At 43.1% G+C, this 17,621-nt stretch overlaps 1 protein-coding gene across 1 annotated transcript in view; it reads left to right on the forward strand.

The window, feature by feature from the left end:
* Nucleotides 1–17,621, forward strand: part of ppp3cb (protein phosphatase 3, catalytic subunit, beta isozyme) — a 39,970-nt gene that overhangs the window by 5,707 nt on the left and 16,642 nt on the right. Inside the window, 4 exon segments of the mRNA XM_080465366.1 lie at nucleotides 7,601–7,801; nucleotides 11,522–11,646; nucleotides 14,580–14,691; nucleotides 17,428–17,573. Of these exon segments, the coding sequence (XP_080321492.1) occupies nucleotides 7,601–7,801; nucleotides 11,522–11,646; nucleotides 14,580–14,691; nucleotides 17,428–17,573 (584 nt within the window).

The following is a 17,621-nucleotide window of genomic DNA, read 5'->3' on the forward strand; positions in this document are numbered from 1 at the left end:
ATGCTCTAATCATGGAGGAAACACCATTTTAGCATGTCCTCTTCTGCGCTTGTACTCTCTTCTAAGGGCCTGACGTTCATTTGATTAAGAGGCAGAAGTTTGTGTTGATCATCTGCCTCTTTAGTCGTATTTTACAACATTTGGAGGAAAGATACAAATGAGGACAGATGGATCATGGGTGACTTCTACCGTCATTCCGGCAATCTGTCTGTTCTCGCTCGCTGTCACTTCCTGCATCCTGCGCCTCCCCGCTGATGGCGTCCCTGTGTTATTAAAACTGATGAAATATCCCCCCATAATTAACTTTAGCCATTAGCGCTGACGCGCACAATAACAACGTGATTCCGATCAGATTCTGCTCCAGTTAGGCTATTAGGCCAGCCCAAACAAATTTAGGAGATTTGGTTGAAAGCTGTGTCATAGATTTTCTCTCAGGCTCCCCCCCCCCATGCTCTCTGTGATGTGGAGATTTTTGGCTGAGCTGGCAGGTCTGGCGCTTAATAAATTCCACACCGGGGAGTTCAGCTGTGGAGAGTGGGCCAGGAGACAAAAACAGTACAAAGTACATTAGGGAAGAAGCTAAAAACGCTTTCACCTCTTAGGTCTTCTTACGGCTTTTGGTCCGTTTGACCTCCCAGACGAGGACAGTCCTGGATGAATATCTTCAGTTCAGCGTGTTTGTGGTGTGTGCTCAGACTGTCACTCTGGAGGCAGGTTTCCTCCCAAGGTTAAAACACTTGGCAGTGTCACAAAGTGTTAAAATGCCTCTCAGCAGTGTTTGAGAGAAGTACTACCAACCTCCACTTTACTCGAGCAGTGTGGCATCTGTGGTCTGTGCTCACGGTATGTCAAGCTTTACACCGCTGAGATCTGTCGGAGAAACGACGTACGACTCACTCCGACACTATTTGTTTTTTTCCCGATCCAGCATTTCATTGATATATTTATGAGGACAGCACGCATACATATTAATGTGCCAGCGTTAGCCAGCTGGCTAGTTTTCAACTGCAGCCCTTTAACAAGATGTTCTGGAGCCAAAACATTTGGTTTTCATGCCACTCAAAATGGACAAGAGAATCCTAATTGATATTTGGACTACAGGTAGAAAATGAGCATTTCTAGTTTTTAGTATTGAGGTTAACTCTTAGTTTATGGAGTCTGGAAATGAATGATTATGCTTTTGTCTCATTACTTTAGGGTCTATTTGTATTTCTAAACGAGTCATCATTTTATATTTTTTCAAGCAACTCACAAAAAAAAGGCAGCATTCACACTGATCAGCTAAATGTATTATATCATCGTACAAAACTGACATCTGAACAGTCCCACGTTCATTTTTCAGTTTGGCAACATGCTCAAACTTATAGTCAGTCATAGAGTTTAGAAGAAGCAGGAGCCCTGCAGCAGATGGTGTGGCCCGCACTGCCCTGATCTCAACGCCACAGAGCCAGACTGGGATCACATGAGGAGACAGAAGCGACTCGGAAAACTTATCTGACAAGCGCCTCGCCAGTTTGCAAGTGTCATGATGCTTTTTGAAGACTCTCAGGACAAATATTGGTTTGATTTAACACTTTACAGCTTTGTACATTGAGGTAATTATCCACAAACAACGAGCAATACTAATGCTTCAGTACCTTAACACAATAGCGCAGGCTATTGGCCACATGCAGTCATTGTGGCTTTGTCTACGAAATTATGAATACATGAAAATTACTGTATAGGAGGCACGCAATACATGTACATAAATTTAGCACTTTTTTGTTCCATTGCGTCAGCATTATCTTATAAAACCAGCAAAATGCAAACAGCAGCCGACCAAAACACATAACGTACTTGTATTTGTCAAGAGATAGGTTCATTTTGAGCAGAACTGAATAAAAGTTGTGTCTTGGCTCTCCACAGTAGTTTTACCTTTTCATGTGGCTCTCTTGGGGAACATGAATTGCCCACCAATGCAGTAGTGCTCATAATATATTGTGTGAAGTGTTTTGAAGCCATAAAAGTCTGCCTATGGCTTAAAGCTAGTAAGACTTGGTCAAACATTGTTTTAATCCTCAGTGTTTTCATGGAGTGCGCAGGATGTTAAAACCCAACAGGGAAACGGTGTGGGGTGATAGTGGATCACCATATATATCTGATAGAATGCTTCAAAATATCAGGGAAGTGTTTAAGATATACACAGGTACTCAGAAATCCTAACATTTCTATTGGATGCAGACACATTTACACATAGCTGAGTATTTACAAAAAACTAATATTTCCCCTTCTTCCTTTTCAAAATGAACATTGTTCAAACCAGATTGTTTTCAAAAAATGTTTGATTTACACAAACGTGTAAAAACCTTAACAGCTGCTATGAGCATGACAAACCTCTCGGCGGCGACGTAAAGAGAAGCATACAGCCTCTGCTCCTCCACATAATAGAGCATTTGTGATTGTCAATGCAAACAAGCCAAAAGCGTTTGCACAAAAAACAAGCTCTGCTCTCACAGCATCCATTGTCAACACAGCAGCCAAACTCAAAACGCCAGTCACAGACCTATGATGCCGATGATGCTTCTGCCGCACATTGTGACGTTAAACTCCGCCTCCGCCGAGTGTCTACATGCAAACGTAAAGACAGAGTTTTACCAAATCTTCACTTTGGGTGCAGTTTTCAGATATAATCTCTTTTGGGTGACTTGTAGCTTTGTTTACATGTAAACAAAAGGCCCAGAACACATTGAAATCTCACAGTTTTTCCTACATGTAAATGGACCATCAGAAAAACCTTTAAGTCCAAGAGCCATCAAACGCTGTTTTACAGGAAGATAAAATGAGAGAAATTGCAAAAGACAAAGAGATGAATGATCAGTTAGCCCATAGACACAAATAAACTTGAAAAGAGTGTCTTATTTTACCGGGGTCATCATAGGTACAATATTGTAGGTATCAGCCTTCCTCTTTTTGGCAGCAGGCCTGATAATAACCAGTAATTGCTTTCAGTCCGCCGACCCCCTCAGGTAAAAGTGCTGCTTACTAACTGTGCGTCATCACCAATTTGTAGCTTCACTCACCTCATTAGATGTTTACATGAATGAAAAGGTTTGTTGTTCAGTCTTTGACACAGTTAACTTTGAGGTGAATGAAAAAGCTACTCCTACAACAAGAGGTGCCATTAACGCAGCTCCTCTCTGAGACACAGGAGCGGTCCTTCATGCCTCTGCGAGAGGTTAATCTCATGGACAAGCGGTGGTGTGAATGCTACACAGCAAAATTTCCTCACTCCGAAGGACATCGCTGGACTGTTTAACCCTGCAGGATGAATGTGGCAACACAAACTGTTACCAGCTCCTCGCTAAAGTCCAGCATGAAGCATTTGAAGACCATTTCAAACTACTTATAGCAACATTGCATCGCAGCCTGACATAATAACGCCACTGCCTACTGGTTCAGCGTGCAGCCAATGATCAGAAGTAACCCACGGGTTTTGTAGCTCGGGTGGGTGAGGTGACTTTCTGAACCAACGATGCAAAGGAAGCAGCGAAGCTCCTGGTCTTGATCTCTGGGTGTCACACGTCCACTGTTTTGTAGGCTGCTTGCAGCAGACCGCTCAAAAAGACTCAACGCTTTCAGTCGTCAGTGGGTGCGATTGGTTCTGCACAAGCTGTAACAAGTCTTTTCTTCTCATCGGCACCAAATGGCATGAAATGAAGCTTTGCAAGGAACCAAGTTTAATTATTTAACTATTTATAGTTAATTATTTAAATGATAAATAATGAAATAAATGCACTTTTGACCAGTTTTATACCTTCCCGAGAGAATGCATGATGATTAAATGTTTAATTCACTGATCACTGATCACTTTGCGGCTAATATCTTATAAGGTTACAGGACGAGATGAACAGAAACTTCCTTGTTAGCTTGCTTAGAAATCGAACTCGCAACCAAATAGACACTGTGTTGTCAGTTTAAATTAGAGAAAGAACTTCTCATAACTTTCTGTCCAGTATTGGATTCATAGCAAATACCCAAATGTCTAACTTTCCTGCTGTCTGAACACGCTCATTCACCCTTAAAGCCTCCCGCTGTTGTGGATTTTGTACATTTTTACATCTTTTGTCATCACAGAGAGCCACGAGCAGCAGATGCAGACATAAGATGATAAACCTTTCAACGTTTCACTTCAAGAAAATAACTTCAGCTGTGTTGTGTAAGACATTACATTTTGTTTTAGCCTGAACTTCACTGTTACATTTAGATTTCCTTTTGAAGCTCCTGTACAGTCAGAAATATGGTAGCAATCAGTGCTTCCCCCTATGTTTTTCTTTCTTCCTAGTAAGAAAGTGAACCAGATTCCAGCTGTTGTTCGTGAATTCCCCACGAAGATTATATACTAAATTGATGTTCGCGTTTAGCTCTGATCAGCCCTGCATGTGCTTCGGTCTAGAAGAGCTGCTGTCACTTTCCACTTTGTTTCCTAAATCAAATTCAGCTGCAGACTTAAGTCATGCTGGATCCATCAGATGACAGCCCACAAGCTGGTAACCATGAGATAATTAATTGTACTAGTGAATAATGGATGTAGCATCCAGACTTCATGCTGAATCCACGGTTGTGAGTGCATTGCTTCTGTTTCTGTAGTTGCCTGCGGGCTAATAAATCAACACTTGTTAGCACAAATTCTCATTTTTCAACATGTTTCACAAACATCTTTCAGAATAGTGGTTATAAATTCAGATATGGTCCCATCATACTTGTGCGTGAACCTCTCGACCATAACCGAGTGTTTCCCTTGAATTGTGCCCTCCTCAGACGGGCGGCCATCAAGTGATCTGATGGTGTCGGTGCTGAACTTCTCCTCTCTATTCCCCAACTGCCAAGTATAGTTTTCCCAAGTATAGTTCCTCTCCCCTAAGCTCGGTGTCTCTGCTGCTTTCCACTCTCATACCTGCCCTACTTACACCGCTCTCACAATTTACGAGTTTCACACTCTGTCCCTCTCACTTCTGCCCTTCTCCGTCGCTCCAGCTCTTTTTCTCTCGCACTCACACGCCCGAGCATCGTAAAGGCCTCGGATTTACCAGAAACATACATAAACAGGTCAAGTTTATGAGAGTGCGCTCTACAAAAGAGGATCCCAGCCTCTTGTTTTTGCTTTCTGTTTTAATCACACGTACGAGCGTCAGCACAGTAATTCAGAAGAGTATATTACAGCCCAACAAAGGACAAGTTTAACCACTTACTAGCTGGGCCCTGTTGTTTCCTCTTATAAATTAATATGAAGTCACACAAATGCCAACATGTGTGAGTAATTCCTTCGTTGGCCCGAGGTCCATGTGCCTTTTTAAATATCAATCAGGCTCAACTTGCAATGCACAACTGGTCTTAACATGTAGGACCACTGCTCTCAATGGATGGAAAACAGACCCGTTGCTCTGGCAGCTGGAGGTGTCCTGGGATGTCTCAGGGTGAGCTTATGTGCTATGTTCAAGCTGGAGAAGTTGAAAAGAGTCATGGGTGTGGTGGGAGCTGTCACTTATAGAGTGAGGAGGTACCCTCAGATGTTAGATGTCCCTCTGAGCTTGTACCACATGGCTTAAGTTAAGTTTTTCACGTTATATTATGTTATTAATGAGGGCTGTTGGGATAAGCAATAAAAAGCATAAATCTTACCGGTCTTCATATAACCTGCAACTGTCATACTGTCACTGTTATATTTACTTTATTCATCTGTACTATTCACACTTCAGCTCTGAAAATATTTTACCCTCTATTTCATCCAATAATTTCTTTGCAAGAAATGCTGACTTGTAATGAGAAATAATTTGTGTGTAAAACTATTAATAACTCCACCGAAACACATTTTTTGAACTGAATGTGTCAAGATTTCATAGATATTTCAAATTAAACGCCTCTACCTAGAACAATAATGTTTTTTATTCAATGTACATCTCAATAACTGTTAATATGAATATCTTATCATGTCATAAAGGAAACCAACCACTCATCTCTCAAGTGAGAAGCTTGAGACTCTCCCCCTACACACTAATGAGAAGCTGTGTCCTCAAACTCTGTTTTGAATTGAGATGATGTGGGATGTGTTTTAAGTGCGAATGGGCATCTCAAGTGGGACCCTTGACAAGGTGAAAGAAATCCTCGTGTTTTTCTATGAATGACACAAATGTATTGAGCTGATGCTCAATCTGAGGGCCACATGATATTGAGGAACCCGAAATGTTGAAATAATCAGTTATTCCATTAGCTGATTTTCACATATAAAGGACTCATAGTGAGTAAAATCACAGTAATCACACAGAAAGCGTTGATTGTAACAAATTTATCCAACATCCCCCCTCAGGACAGCTCATTTGGAGTTGGCGAAATGTCACTGATGTTTCAGATTGGGCTACATAAACGTTTTTGATGAGCCAGCTTTACTGTGGAAAGTAAAGTGTGAGTATCACATTAAAAAGAGACGATGCACGCTGGTGTGAACGCTCGCCGAGGAGGCTGCTGTCTGTTACAGCAACAGGACGAGCGAGAGAGGGAGGAAAGAGAAGGGACCGGAGGAGAGAGTGCAAAACAGAGACTAAGTGACAGGGTGTGTGTGTGTGTGTGTGTGTGTGTGTGTGTGTGTGTGTGTGTGTGTGTGTGTGTGTGTGTGTGTGTGTGTGTGTGTGTGTGTGTGCGTGCGTGTGTGTGAGAGAGAGACAGTTTGAGAGAGAGAGAGAGAGAGAGAGAGAGAGAGAGAGAGAGAGAGAGAGAGAGAGAGAGAGAGAGAGAGCCAGGCCTAGTTTTTAGTGTGTGATCTAGGCCATTATCTGTGTTAGCACTGGTGGGGCTCCAACAGGCTCTGTGGATCCTGAATAACAATACCTTTTATGAGCTTTCATGAATGTGTGTGTGTGTGTGTGTGTGTGTGTACACCACTGCACATACACACGTTTGATCATGCGTGCTAACTCCATTGTGCTATACATGATGTGCGCATGCGCCCCTGCACCTCTGCCTTTTGTTTCTTGCCACTGAGTTTGTGCTCATTCGTTAAGAACACTTTGTGTGTGTGTGTATGTGTGTGTGTGTGTGTGTGTGTGTGTGTGTGTGTGTGTGTGTGTGTGTGTGTGTGTGTGTGTGTGTGTGTGTGTGTGTGTGTGTGTGTGTGTGTGTGTGTGTGTGTGTGCGCCTCCTCACGTGCAGCTGTGCTCTCTTGCTGTATCACCCTCGTCGTCAGCCACCCCCCCACCCCCTCTCCAGCAGCGCCCTGGGGGCCTTCATTATGTAAGAAAGACATTACTGCAGAACAGAGGCAGGCAGCCCTGTTAACACTGGCAGCCCCTGCTTACACACACACACACACACACATGCACACACACGCACACACACACTCAGCAGAGGCTCCTAAAAACTGCTGGAAAATACAGAAAATATCAATAAATCATGTCCGTCATTATAACAAACATTCTCTCTTTCCCTGCTTCAACCTCTCATTACCTCGCCTATTCAATTTCATTCCAACTCCTCCCGGTCTCGAGATCCAAATATCGGCTGTATTTTACGCTCTTCCTCCCTCCTCCGTTGACTCTACTTCTCATGTCCATCCCTTCTCCGTCCTCAGCGGTCCCCTTCCCCCTGGCCCACCGGCTGACCATGAAGGAGGTGTTCGACGCCGAGGGCCGGCCGCGAGTGGACCTGCTCAAAGCTCACCTCACGAAGGAGGGCCGGCTCGAGGAGGCCGTGGCCCTGCGCATCATCGATGAGGGCGCCGCCATCCTGCGCCAGGAGCGCACCATGTTGGACATTGAGGCGCCAGTCACGGGTATGGTACACTGATGAAGAGTCAACAAGCTCCACAAATTGACTTGAGTGTTTTGTGAAAAGTTAGAAAAAGACAAGTCAACCCCCAGATGTACATCACGTAGGGATGTGCATTCAGACTTCATGATTTACTGAGCAGGTTGATCAGACTGATTAGATTAGCAGAAGCAATGCCACCATTGCAATACGCAAGAGACATATCTGTGCAGTGTGCCCAAACACTGGCAGAGGACAAAGAGAGACAGAACGATGCTGCCAGAATGACGGTAAGAAGGAAAAAAGCCCAACACAACAGCATAGAAACCAAAGATCTGTTAGTCCATTCAGACCTTGAACAACATGGTGCAATATTTTTTCTCCAGACGAGTTGGCTTGAGAATCTTGTAAGAGTTTCAGGGTATCCTTGTGTTTTGTGGTCAACACAATCATGAGTGCAAAAGCATGAAACACATTCAGCTCAAAAGGCCTGAAGCACACAAACAATCCTAAACAGATAGAAGCAATTGTAGCAGAAGAATTTAAGCCAATTGCTGGACTTCCCAATGCAACAGTGCTGACTTTAAAGTGACAGATTGCTCACATTAGGGCATTGATGGTTACATTTTGAGTTTAATTAATCACACAAATTTTTTTTTTTTTAATTGATAGTCTTCTCTTTTTGTATTGCAATACAGAACATTTCTCTGTGCACCTGGAAAAATACGTTTCAGTTCCAGACGTTCATTCCAATGCAGCGTATAATAACAACCCATGCACAGGGAGAACATGCAAACTCCATGTGGGAAAGCCTCCAAGTCCACCATTACCTCGAACTACTAGATCACCGTGGCACGGATCATTTTGAAATATGTAATAATACAAACGGAATTACGTAAAAGCTGAATGTGTATTTTTGGGCTGTGAAAACAAAATCTGCCTCTCTTGTCTTGGCGTGAGAGTTGGGCTACTCGACAAAGCTGTTTTTTTCTTTCTCAGAGAAAATAAGAGAAGATTGTTGAATCCCAGACATCTGTTGTCACCAGTAGAGTATGAATAAATCGTAAACCAGCAAAAATAGTGAGAATATTTGTCTCAAAATCTCTTTATGCATGAGGCCTAACATCAGTTAGAAGCAGAGTTAAACCTCTTGGGAATTAGCCTTATTTGACATATGGTGGTATTAATTTTCTCTCAACAAACAAGTGTCTGATGTTAATTTTAAACTCTAAATGTCCTGTTCTTTTTATTGGCAGCTTCTATTCAGGCAAGAAATAAATAAAACAGGATGGAAAGTGAGATGTTAATTCAAATGTGCTCCTGAATGACATGCAGATAGTGAGGTTCACACGGAGCTGTGAAGCAAAAGGCAGAAAGATCAGTAATTATGTATTAATCAGAATCCATTCGTGGACTCATTAATCTGCCATACGTATCTGCCACCCTTTTAATGTGAACTGTTGTTCGGTCGCACTTCACTGAGAGAACCAATTGGCACATACGCGCCTCACAATAGCAGACGATGGCTTCGGTAATATCTGCATGCATTTCCCTGGAGGAGTACAACAGAGAGGAGAGCGACTGAGAGGGAGGAGAAGATGGAGATAGATGGAGAGCAAAATGAACAACAACTTTCTGAGACAAGGACAAAGAAGACAGAAAAGCAGGCGGGCAGACTCAGACAATCCCAACCTCTTGACACCGCTCGGCAGATGCACCTTGTGTGTGTGTGTGTGTGTGTGTGTGTGTGTGTGTGTGTGTGTGTGTGTGTGTGTGTGTGTGTGTGTGTGTGTGTGTGTGTGTGTGTGTGTGTGTGTGTGTGTGTGTGTGTGTGTGTGTGTGTGTGTGTGTGTGTGTGTGTGTGTGTGTGTGTGTGTGTGTGTGTGTGTGTGTGTGTGTGTGTGTGTATGTTCGTTTATGCAAACGCGAACGATGAGATAATTCTGTGTGGGACGTCGTGCCCACGCGGTGTGGGAACATCGCTCAGCTTTCACAGGTACAGATCCCCGGGGACGAGGACGGATAGACAGGCAGATGGAGAGACAGTGGATCATAAGCAGCTTAGAGCAGAGGTTCTCTGACCTGCTCGCTCCTCCGGAGCAACACATCGATCCTGGCTTCCAGGTCCGTCTCCGTCCACGGATCCTGTCCCAGAAAACACACCTGAAAGAGTGGGCTGGTGAATTTCCCAGACCAGACTATTGCAAAAGAGCTTGAGAGACAGGATTTGTGGACGGCTGAAATCCGAACTGACAGGCTTTTAGGATGTCACAAGAAAGCTGAGACAGGTCGGAGGAGGCAGACAGGTATAAACCATTTCAACTCAGGCCATTTTGCATTTCCCAATTCCCACTTCAAATTAAAGCCAATGCTTACAAGGAGCACCAAAAAAAACTTGACATTAACATGGCAGGCTGATGAAATGACAGATCGACGGAGTCGGCCAGACAGATGCAAAATGGCCATGGTGAAGTGGCCACAGAGGGGAAACGCTGACATGGACGAGAAGTGAAAGGAGAGCCCGGACAGATGGTGAGAGAGGAGGATGGTTAGACGTTTGCTGGCAGATCATACAGACAGACAGTCCTGAAGAATATTCAAAACACAAAGAGTTCAGGTTGTACCGGCTGATACTCCTGGAAGTGACTTGGAACAAATTTTGAGGAAAAACAGCGGGAAACACATGCAACACAATAAAAACAATGATCACCGAGACAATATGAGTATTTTAAAAATTGAATAAATTTGTTAATCATGTAAGTTATGAACAGACAATTGTACTTCAAGTTATAACAGCTTCATCAGGAACAGAACAACAAACCATCAACATCATGCAGAAGTTGATGCTCTTATTGCCCCGACGCACTGGGAGACTTTCGACCGTCCCAGACGAAAGAAAGCAATCGTCAGAGCATTGTGTCAAAATCTTTGGTCTTGACTTTAAATCAGTCGTCCTAAGTCACACTGTGACCGCAAAATGCTTGGAGGCACTTTGATCGTCCATCTAAACAATATCACTGGCAGACTTTTAGTAGGTAGCATTTAGTCTATCTGATAAGACACTGTCATCACACTGAGATAGTCCTCACATTCATTTTGTTTATGTTTACATGTCGTGTGTTTTTCTGGAAAATGGAAGACCGTAAAGAGCGTAGATCCTAAAATGGTAGTAGATACTCACGAGTAGTTTCTTCAAACTCAAAGATATGACTGCCCTTTACATTTGGTCCAAAGTCATCAGTGATACGTTCCATCTTCCCATTAGTCTAAATTCAAAAAAAGCAAGTATAGAAGATGTACCGATGACGAGAACATTATTTGTTGAAATGACAGAAAATCAGCTCACACTTTCCAGAGAACCCAGGAGTGTGCCAGCTCTGTGGCCAAGTGACAGTCCAAAACAAACAAACAAACAAAGAAAAGCTTCATGTTAGAGAAACTGGAACCATCCGGTGCTTTTGCTTGAAAATAGCTGAACAGTTGGTTTTCTTCAGACAGCCCCCGGAATGGTGTGAGCAGATTTTCATGACGAGTAGATTTAAACATCTTTTTTCCATCACACAGATAAGTGATGTTTCCAAATCAGCAGGCAGGACAGATATACCTCTGCAGATGCAAATCAGGCCATATGGAGCCACTGAAGCAGAGACGGTCCCGTATGTGTGAACTGAGTTGTTAACATGTGGGAGCTGAAAACTGTCGTCTCCATCCTCCCAACACTGTGGTTTGTTGTTGCTTCCTACAGTGTGTGGCGATATCCACGGCCAATTCTTCGACCTGATGAAGCTGTTTGAAGTGGGAGGTTCTCCTGCCAACACACGCTACCTCTTCCTGGGGGACTACGTGGACAGGGGCTACTTCAGTATCGAGGTGAGGACGGACCTGTTATCCACAACTGTAACACATAAGGATGTGCACCCGGTCTAAAAATATCTGAATGCTGACGAGATTGTGCTTACACTGAGCCTACAACTGTAACAGTGTGGTGTACATCGCCCTGAAATCTATTATACAGATATCCTGGGGCACCGTTTGTGTCACTGCAGCGGTTTACAGTTACCACACCGAGCACTGTGCTGGATTTAATGCATTGTTAATCTACAAAAGGTACCTGAGATTAGCGCTGACATAACGCTGTGTGTGTGTGTGTGTGTGTGTGTGTGTGTGTGTGTGTGTGTGTGTGTGTGTGTGTGTGTGTGTGTGTGTGTGTGTGTGTGTGTGTGTGTGTGTGTGTGTGTGTGTGTGTGTGTGTGTGTGTGTGTGTGTGTTGCCCTGTACATACACTCAGGTGATGCAATTCAAACTCAATGAACAGGGAGTCTCACTGTTAAGATCTGCTTTCATGGATTCTTTTCAAGGCCAGTAATCACAGACAAAGTGTGCGATATGCTCCTTTTACATATGAAAGCCAAACGGAGATATTTCAATATCCATTATGGATGCCCGGTACATCACAAATCTATCTTTATCATGACGTTCATGTCCGCAGTACACATATCACTAAAGAGTGAGCGACAGCGATAAATCAGGTTTTTATGTATCGTTGATTCATGCTCTGTGTTTTCAAATGATAGAATTGAAAAGTGTGATTAAGTGGTAATTTTTATTGGATTGACAGCCCTGTTTATTTTCACCTGGTGACAGTAGGGCAGAAGTCAAGAGGACAAAAAAAATTATGGAAATACGATAAACAACAAAATCAACTGGAAATATGACCAAAAATCAACAAACTGCTCCTCTCCTAAATGTCCCTGTGGGAATCGCAGACTCATATATGATGGGAATAACATTGAAAAGGAAACAGAAAAAACACATCTTAAAGCAACATAGAAGATGAGACGATAAGTTCTACTCCAACAATTGTATTTATCAGCAAATCATATCACATGTTCACTTAATATCATGCAGCACTACTTATTCTTTAAAAAGACCATGATGTCCATTAAAAGTCTTCTTTCATTACTTTCTCTGTTAAAAACGCTCCTCTGATCCGCAGTGCGACTTGAATCTGGAGAGTACCGGCTCTTGAATGTCTCAGCTTGTCGTGGCATATGGGACATGTCAGTGACACGGAGTGAGTTTGGAGCACAGGGAGCGAAATTTAGGCCACCTTGCTAACACATTTCAAGGGCACATGAGCAGGGGGGGTGGGGGGTGATGTGGAGCAGGGACAGGACTGTGTGATGGTGAGAGAAGATCCTGTGAGTCGTTTGTAGGGTTAAACAAGTGATAACAGTGAAGACATGTCACACAAAGCCACAGCTGTTTTCTAGTCATCTTCTTGCCCTCCCCGTGAACTTAATCAGCTCGGTCTGACTTGCGATGATTGTTGTCAAAATCCTGTTTGTTTCTATATTTAGCCCTGGGAAAAGGATCAGCTCGCTTCCAGCTCCATTAATTATGGCAGTGGCTCATTCAGAGGAGGAATTCCTAGTAACAGCTTCATCGTGACACTCCGTCAAGCTCTGAATTTCCAGTTTATTGAGAGGAAGTGAAAGAGAAATGATTCCAACTCTGTCTCATACAATTATGTAGTGGCAATCATGTGGTCAGACCAAAGTTTGGTAACAGTGCAGTGTGTGTTTTTACTTTGAAACATGAAAGTCAAGATGGCTTAGCAGCCAGCTTAGCACAGAGGCTGGTGACATGAGGTAACTGTTGACTGGACCCTACAACCTCAAATACAGCAATAAGATACATTCCTGTGGTGAGAGATGCAGGAAGTGCAGTGGAGGTGGATGAGTTCAAGTATCTGGTGTCAACCATCCAGAGAAAAAGAAGAGAGGAAGAAGAGAGTGAAGGCAGGACGGAGTGAGTGTTAAGGCTGATTTGGATTTGGATGAAAGCGAGCTGCCTTGTTGCTCAGTCATGCTGTCAGGGTGAGTTTGTAAACACACACATCATTTGCAGTAGGTGGGATTTTTTTTGTCGGATATTTCACTGTATTTTGTACCTGAACGTATCATTAAAATTGGCCTTTTGTTGAGATTGTAGTCATTTTCAGTTTTGTGAAAATAAAGACATTTTCATTAGGTGATATTCTGGGTCACAGCAAAGAAAATCTTTAAAGTTAAATTTTAACGATTATCATGACACTGTTTTACTGGTTTGGCCCACTCAGGATGAACTTGGTCTCGGAACTAAAATGTGTTTGACACCCCTGTGCGAGGATATTTGGTTTTAGACAAGTAGCTGAGCTGGAGGTGGCAGAGATGAATAAAAATGAACAAATCAGAGGAAGATCTAACCTTAGTAGGGCTCCACAAAATGTCACTAATTCATCATTCAGCCATATCAACATCTCTGTATGGATGTGCCTCTCAGAATTAATGACAGAATTTTAAATATGAAAAAGTTGTGAGTTATTAGTCATGTGATTGAATAATTCAAAAAAGTCTGATAGCTTGACCCTCATAATAATTGTATATCTTTTGGCCTATAGGCATTAGATAGAGGCAATAAAATCAAAGAGAAATGACCAAAAACTCCACTTGTGAAATGCTGCTGGTGCGAACTGCAGCTGCATCTGTGACTGAAAGAAATACATAAAGAAAAAAAAAGCACATCCCATCCAGAGAAGGAGCTCTGTCTCAGCTGGAATGTCTCCTGGAGGAGCAGCTGAAAGACTTTGCAATGTAGATATATCATGAGCATGTTTAACCTCTATTAGTGCCACCGTGCAGTAGATTATGACTAAAATCTCATTAATCTGAAACTCGATTACTCTTTTGTTCTGCGAATTGAATGCTGTTATAAATGCAGTGCTGCTTTAATTGTCTTTCGTTTGCTTTCTCTTCATTCAGTGTGTGTTGTACCTGTGGTCACTGAAAATCCTCTACCCAAAGACGCTCTTTCTTCTACGGGGAAACCATGAATGTAGACACCTGACAGAATATTTCACCTTCAAACAAGAATGTAAGTTCCTTTCTTTCTTTCTTTCTTTCTTTCTTTCTTTCTTTCTTTCTTTCTTTCTTTCTTAACCTGCTGTCTTCCTCATCATCGTGTTCATCATGACTCTAAAGGTCATACTGAGCTTGTCACTCCTCATCTTTGCTGTAGTGACTCAGCGGAACGTGACAAACGAGTTGTACCACAACAATGCTTCTCCGCTGGCACGACATCATATGTGTACACAGAAAACACAAAGATCATTTGTACTGAGCTATGCGAGTTACAAGCTTTGTTGTTAAATGTAATATTTCTTGCCGAGTGGAACAAAAAAAGACCTCAGTAAATGTCTTGTTTAACTGTTTTTAATATATCATTTGAAAGTGATTTTCCTCTTTTATACACACACCTTAGTTTCCTCTGTTAGTGACATTACAGGTAGAAAAGCTTTAGGAAAAGCTTTGTTTTGTTGAGAAGAGTGAGGTTTGTCGAAGGTCTACACTCAGCTAAGAAGCTAAGAAGTGTAAATTTGGACAAATGTCTTTTCCAAGTAAGAAAAGACATTTTGAACTTCCCACTTGGAAAGTGGAGGACTTGTTAAAGATCAGTTAAGCTGATGTGATGCTACTTAATGTAGTTATAGTACTCGATGAGAAATGGTATTTTCTCAAGGATATTTTTTTAAAAACTAAACTTATATCCCAGATATCATAATGAAATAGAGGAACCCATGAGCTGGGGCTATGCTATTAGCAACCTACCAAACACAGACGTATTTGTGATTGTCCTGTTTTACAAGCATCATTTTCTAAGGGTGTTGGCCTACATGTACAATGACAACATTGTTTGTCAGTAATCTGCAGTTTTTTATTGATGTTGACATGGGAATTGGGACTTTCCCAGCTGGTGACGTTCCGAATTCCCAGCTGCACGAATGACAGGAGCGTCCAACCAAAACTTGATGATTTTTCTAGCCGCTCCTGAGTGCTAATTCAGTCAACTCGTCAATACACTGAGTGATCGCTTCAGCTCGTGCAGTGAAGTAGTTTCTCTCTGATCTGCTCTTTTCTTTTTTCCCCTTCCCAACAGGCTGCGTCCTTTCTTCTTCCTCCCTCCCTCCCTTCATCCATCCCTCCCCCAGTCTCTCGCTTTCTCACTCCATGTTTTTGACTCCTCTGCCAGAGAGTTTCGGCGTCCTGTCCGAGAGTGGGTGATTAGCAGCAAATTAATTTGGCCCTTAATGATTGGCTCAGGGACTTACTCCTCTGTGTCTGATTGGCCAGGGGACGAGGAAGCTAATTTCCCCTGGTGCTCCTGGCGAATAGTGGTCGCCCTCAATTACCATCTGCTGTGTGTGTGTGTGTGTGTGTGTGTGTGTGTGTGTGTGTGTGTGTGTGTGTGTGTGTGTGTGTGTGTGTGTATACAACAAGTGTGTGGAAGTGTATGTGTTGTGGCTGCATGCATGTGCAATTGCCTTCATAAATGTTTGAGTGTGTGTGTGTGTGTGTGTGTGTGTGTGTGTGTGTGTGTGTGTGTGTGTGTGTGTGTGTGTGTGTGTGTGTGTGTGTGTGTGTGTGTGTGTGTGTGTGTGTGTGTGTGTGTGTGTGTGTGAGACGGGTAGAAGTGTGTTTGTCAACCTCTCCATCTGCCTTGTGTAGAGCAAGGGCTCATTATTGCCAGTCCACCAGTTGTCAGCTCATGCTTGCGCATGCACGCACACACACACACACACACACACACACACACACACACACACACACACACACACACACACACACACACACACACACACACACACAGAAATTTTGGCTACTGTATGCTTGTACTCCTCTGTCTTTGATTCGTGTTTATGTGGTTTTCATGTCCTCATGCCCTCCCTCTTCCCTCCCTCCCTCCATCCTCCTCCCTCCTCCCTCCTGTCATCTCCTCTCTTTATTCTCCTAACCTCTTTCCTCCTTCTCCTGTCTCCTTCCATCTCTCTCTCTCTCTCTCTCTCTTTTCTGCCTTTAAGAAATTATCGCTCTTCTTTTCTCGCCTCCCCACTCGCTATCATCTGAATCCACGCTCCTTTCTTCCTCTTCCTCAGCTTCTATCGCTCCCTTCCGATCTCCTCTCTGCTATTTTAATCCTGTGATATTCTTTCGTGTCAGATGTATTGTTACGCCCGTGTGTGAAATGAACTTTAAAAGATGCCGTGTGTTGGATTGGGTTATTGATATAGCTGCCAAATCAAAAGACAGTTTCAGAAAGCAAAAAAAAAAAAGAGAGAGAGAAAAAAGACTCAGTGTTACAGTTGCGTCACGTCTATATGTGGGTCAGAATTAGTTCAGTAGAAGCAGAACTGGGTAGTTTTGCATCCGTATAGTGTGATGCAGACAATATTCTCACTAATCTGGGAAATGCCATTCCTAAATCATCCGAGAGGAGAGAAGCAGGTCATGCGGGAGTGCGAGAGAAGAGATGGCCGCATAAATTAATAAGGCGCTGTGTGAAAATCCTACATGTTAGTGCCTTTACACCCAAGTGAACCGAGTTATGTTTTTAGGAGAGTCTGTTTGAAGCCTGTGAGATGACGGAGCTCCTCAGATGTGCACGAGCAGAAAGGCTGCGTGTTTGTTGCTTGTTGCAGTGTGTTTGTGTGCAATATGTACACATAACGCTCGCAGTGCCAGGGACCGACTGTACGTTTGGGAACAAAAACACACCCGGGCACTTGTTTTTGTCTCAGGCTTTAAAACGCCACTCCATTCCTTCAACCCACAGGTAAGATCAAGTACTCAGAGCAGGTGTACGACTCCTGCATGGAGGCGTTTGATTGCCTGCCCCTGGCAGCCCTGATGAACCAGCAGTTCCTGTGCGTGCATGGGGGGCTTTCACCAGAGATCCACACGCTGGATGACATCAAGAAGGTACGACTCTTATAGCCGATATACACACACAGAGAGACATGCCATCTT

Source organism: Lipophrys pholis (assembly GCF_963383615.2).
Source record: "Lipophrys pholis genome assembly, chromosome: 6".
Lineage (NCBI taxonomy): Eukaryota > Metazoa > Chordata > Actinopteri > Blenniiformes > Blenniidae > Lipophrys > Lipophrys pholis.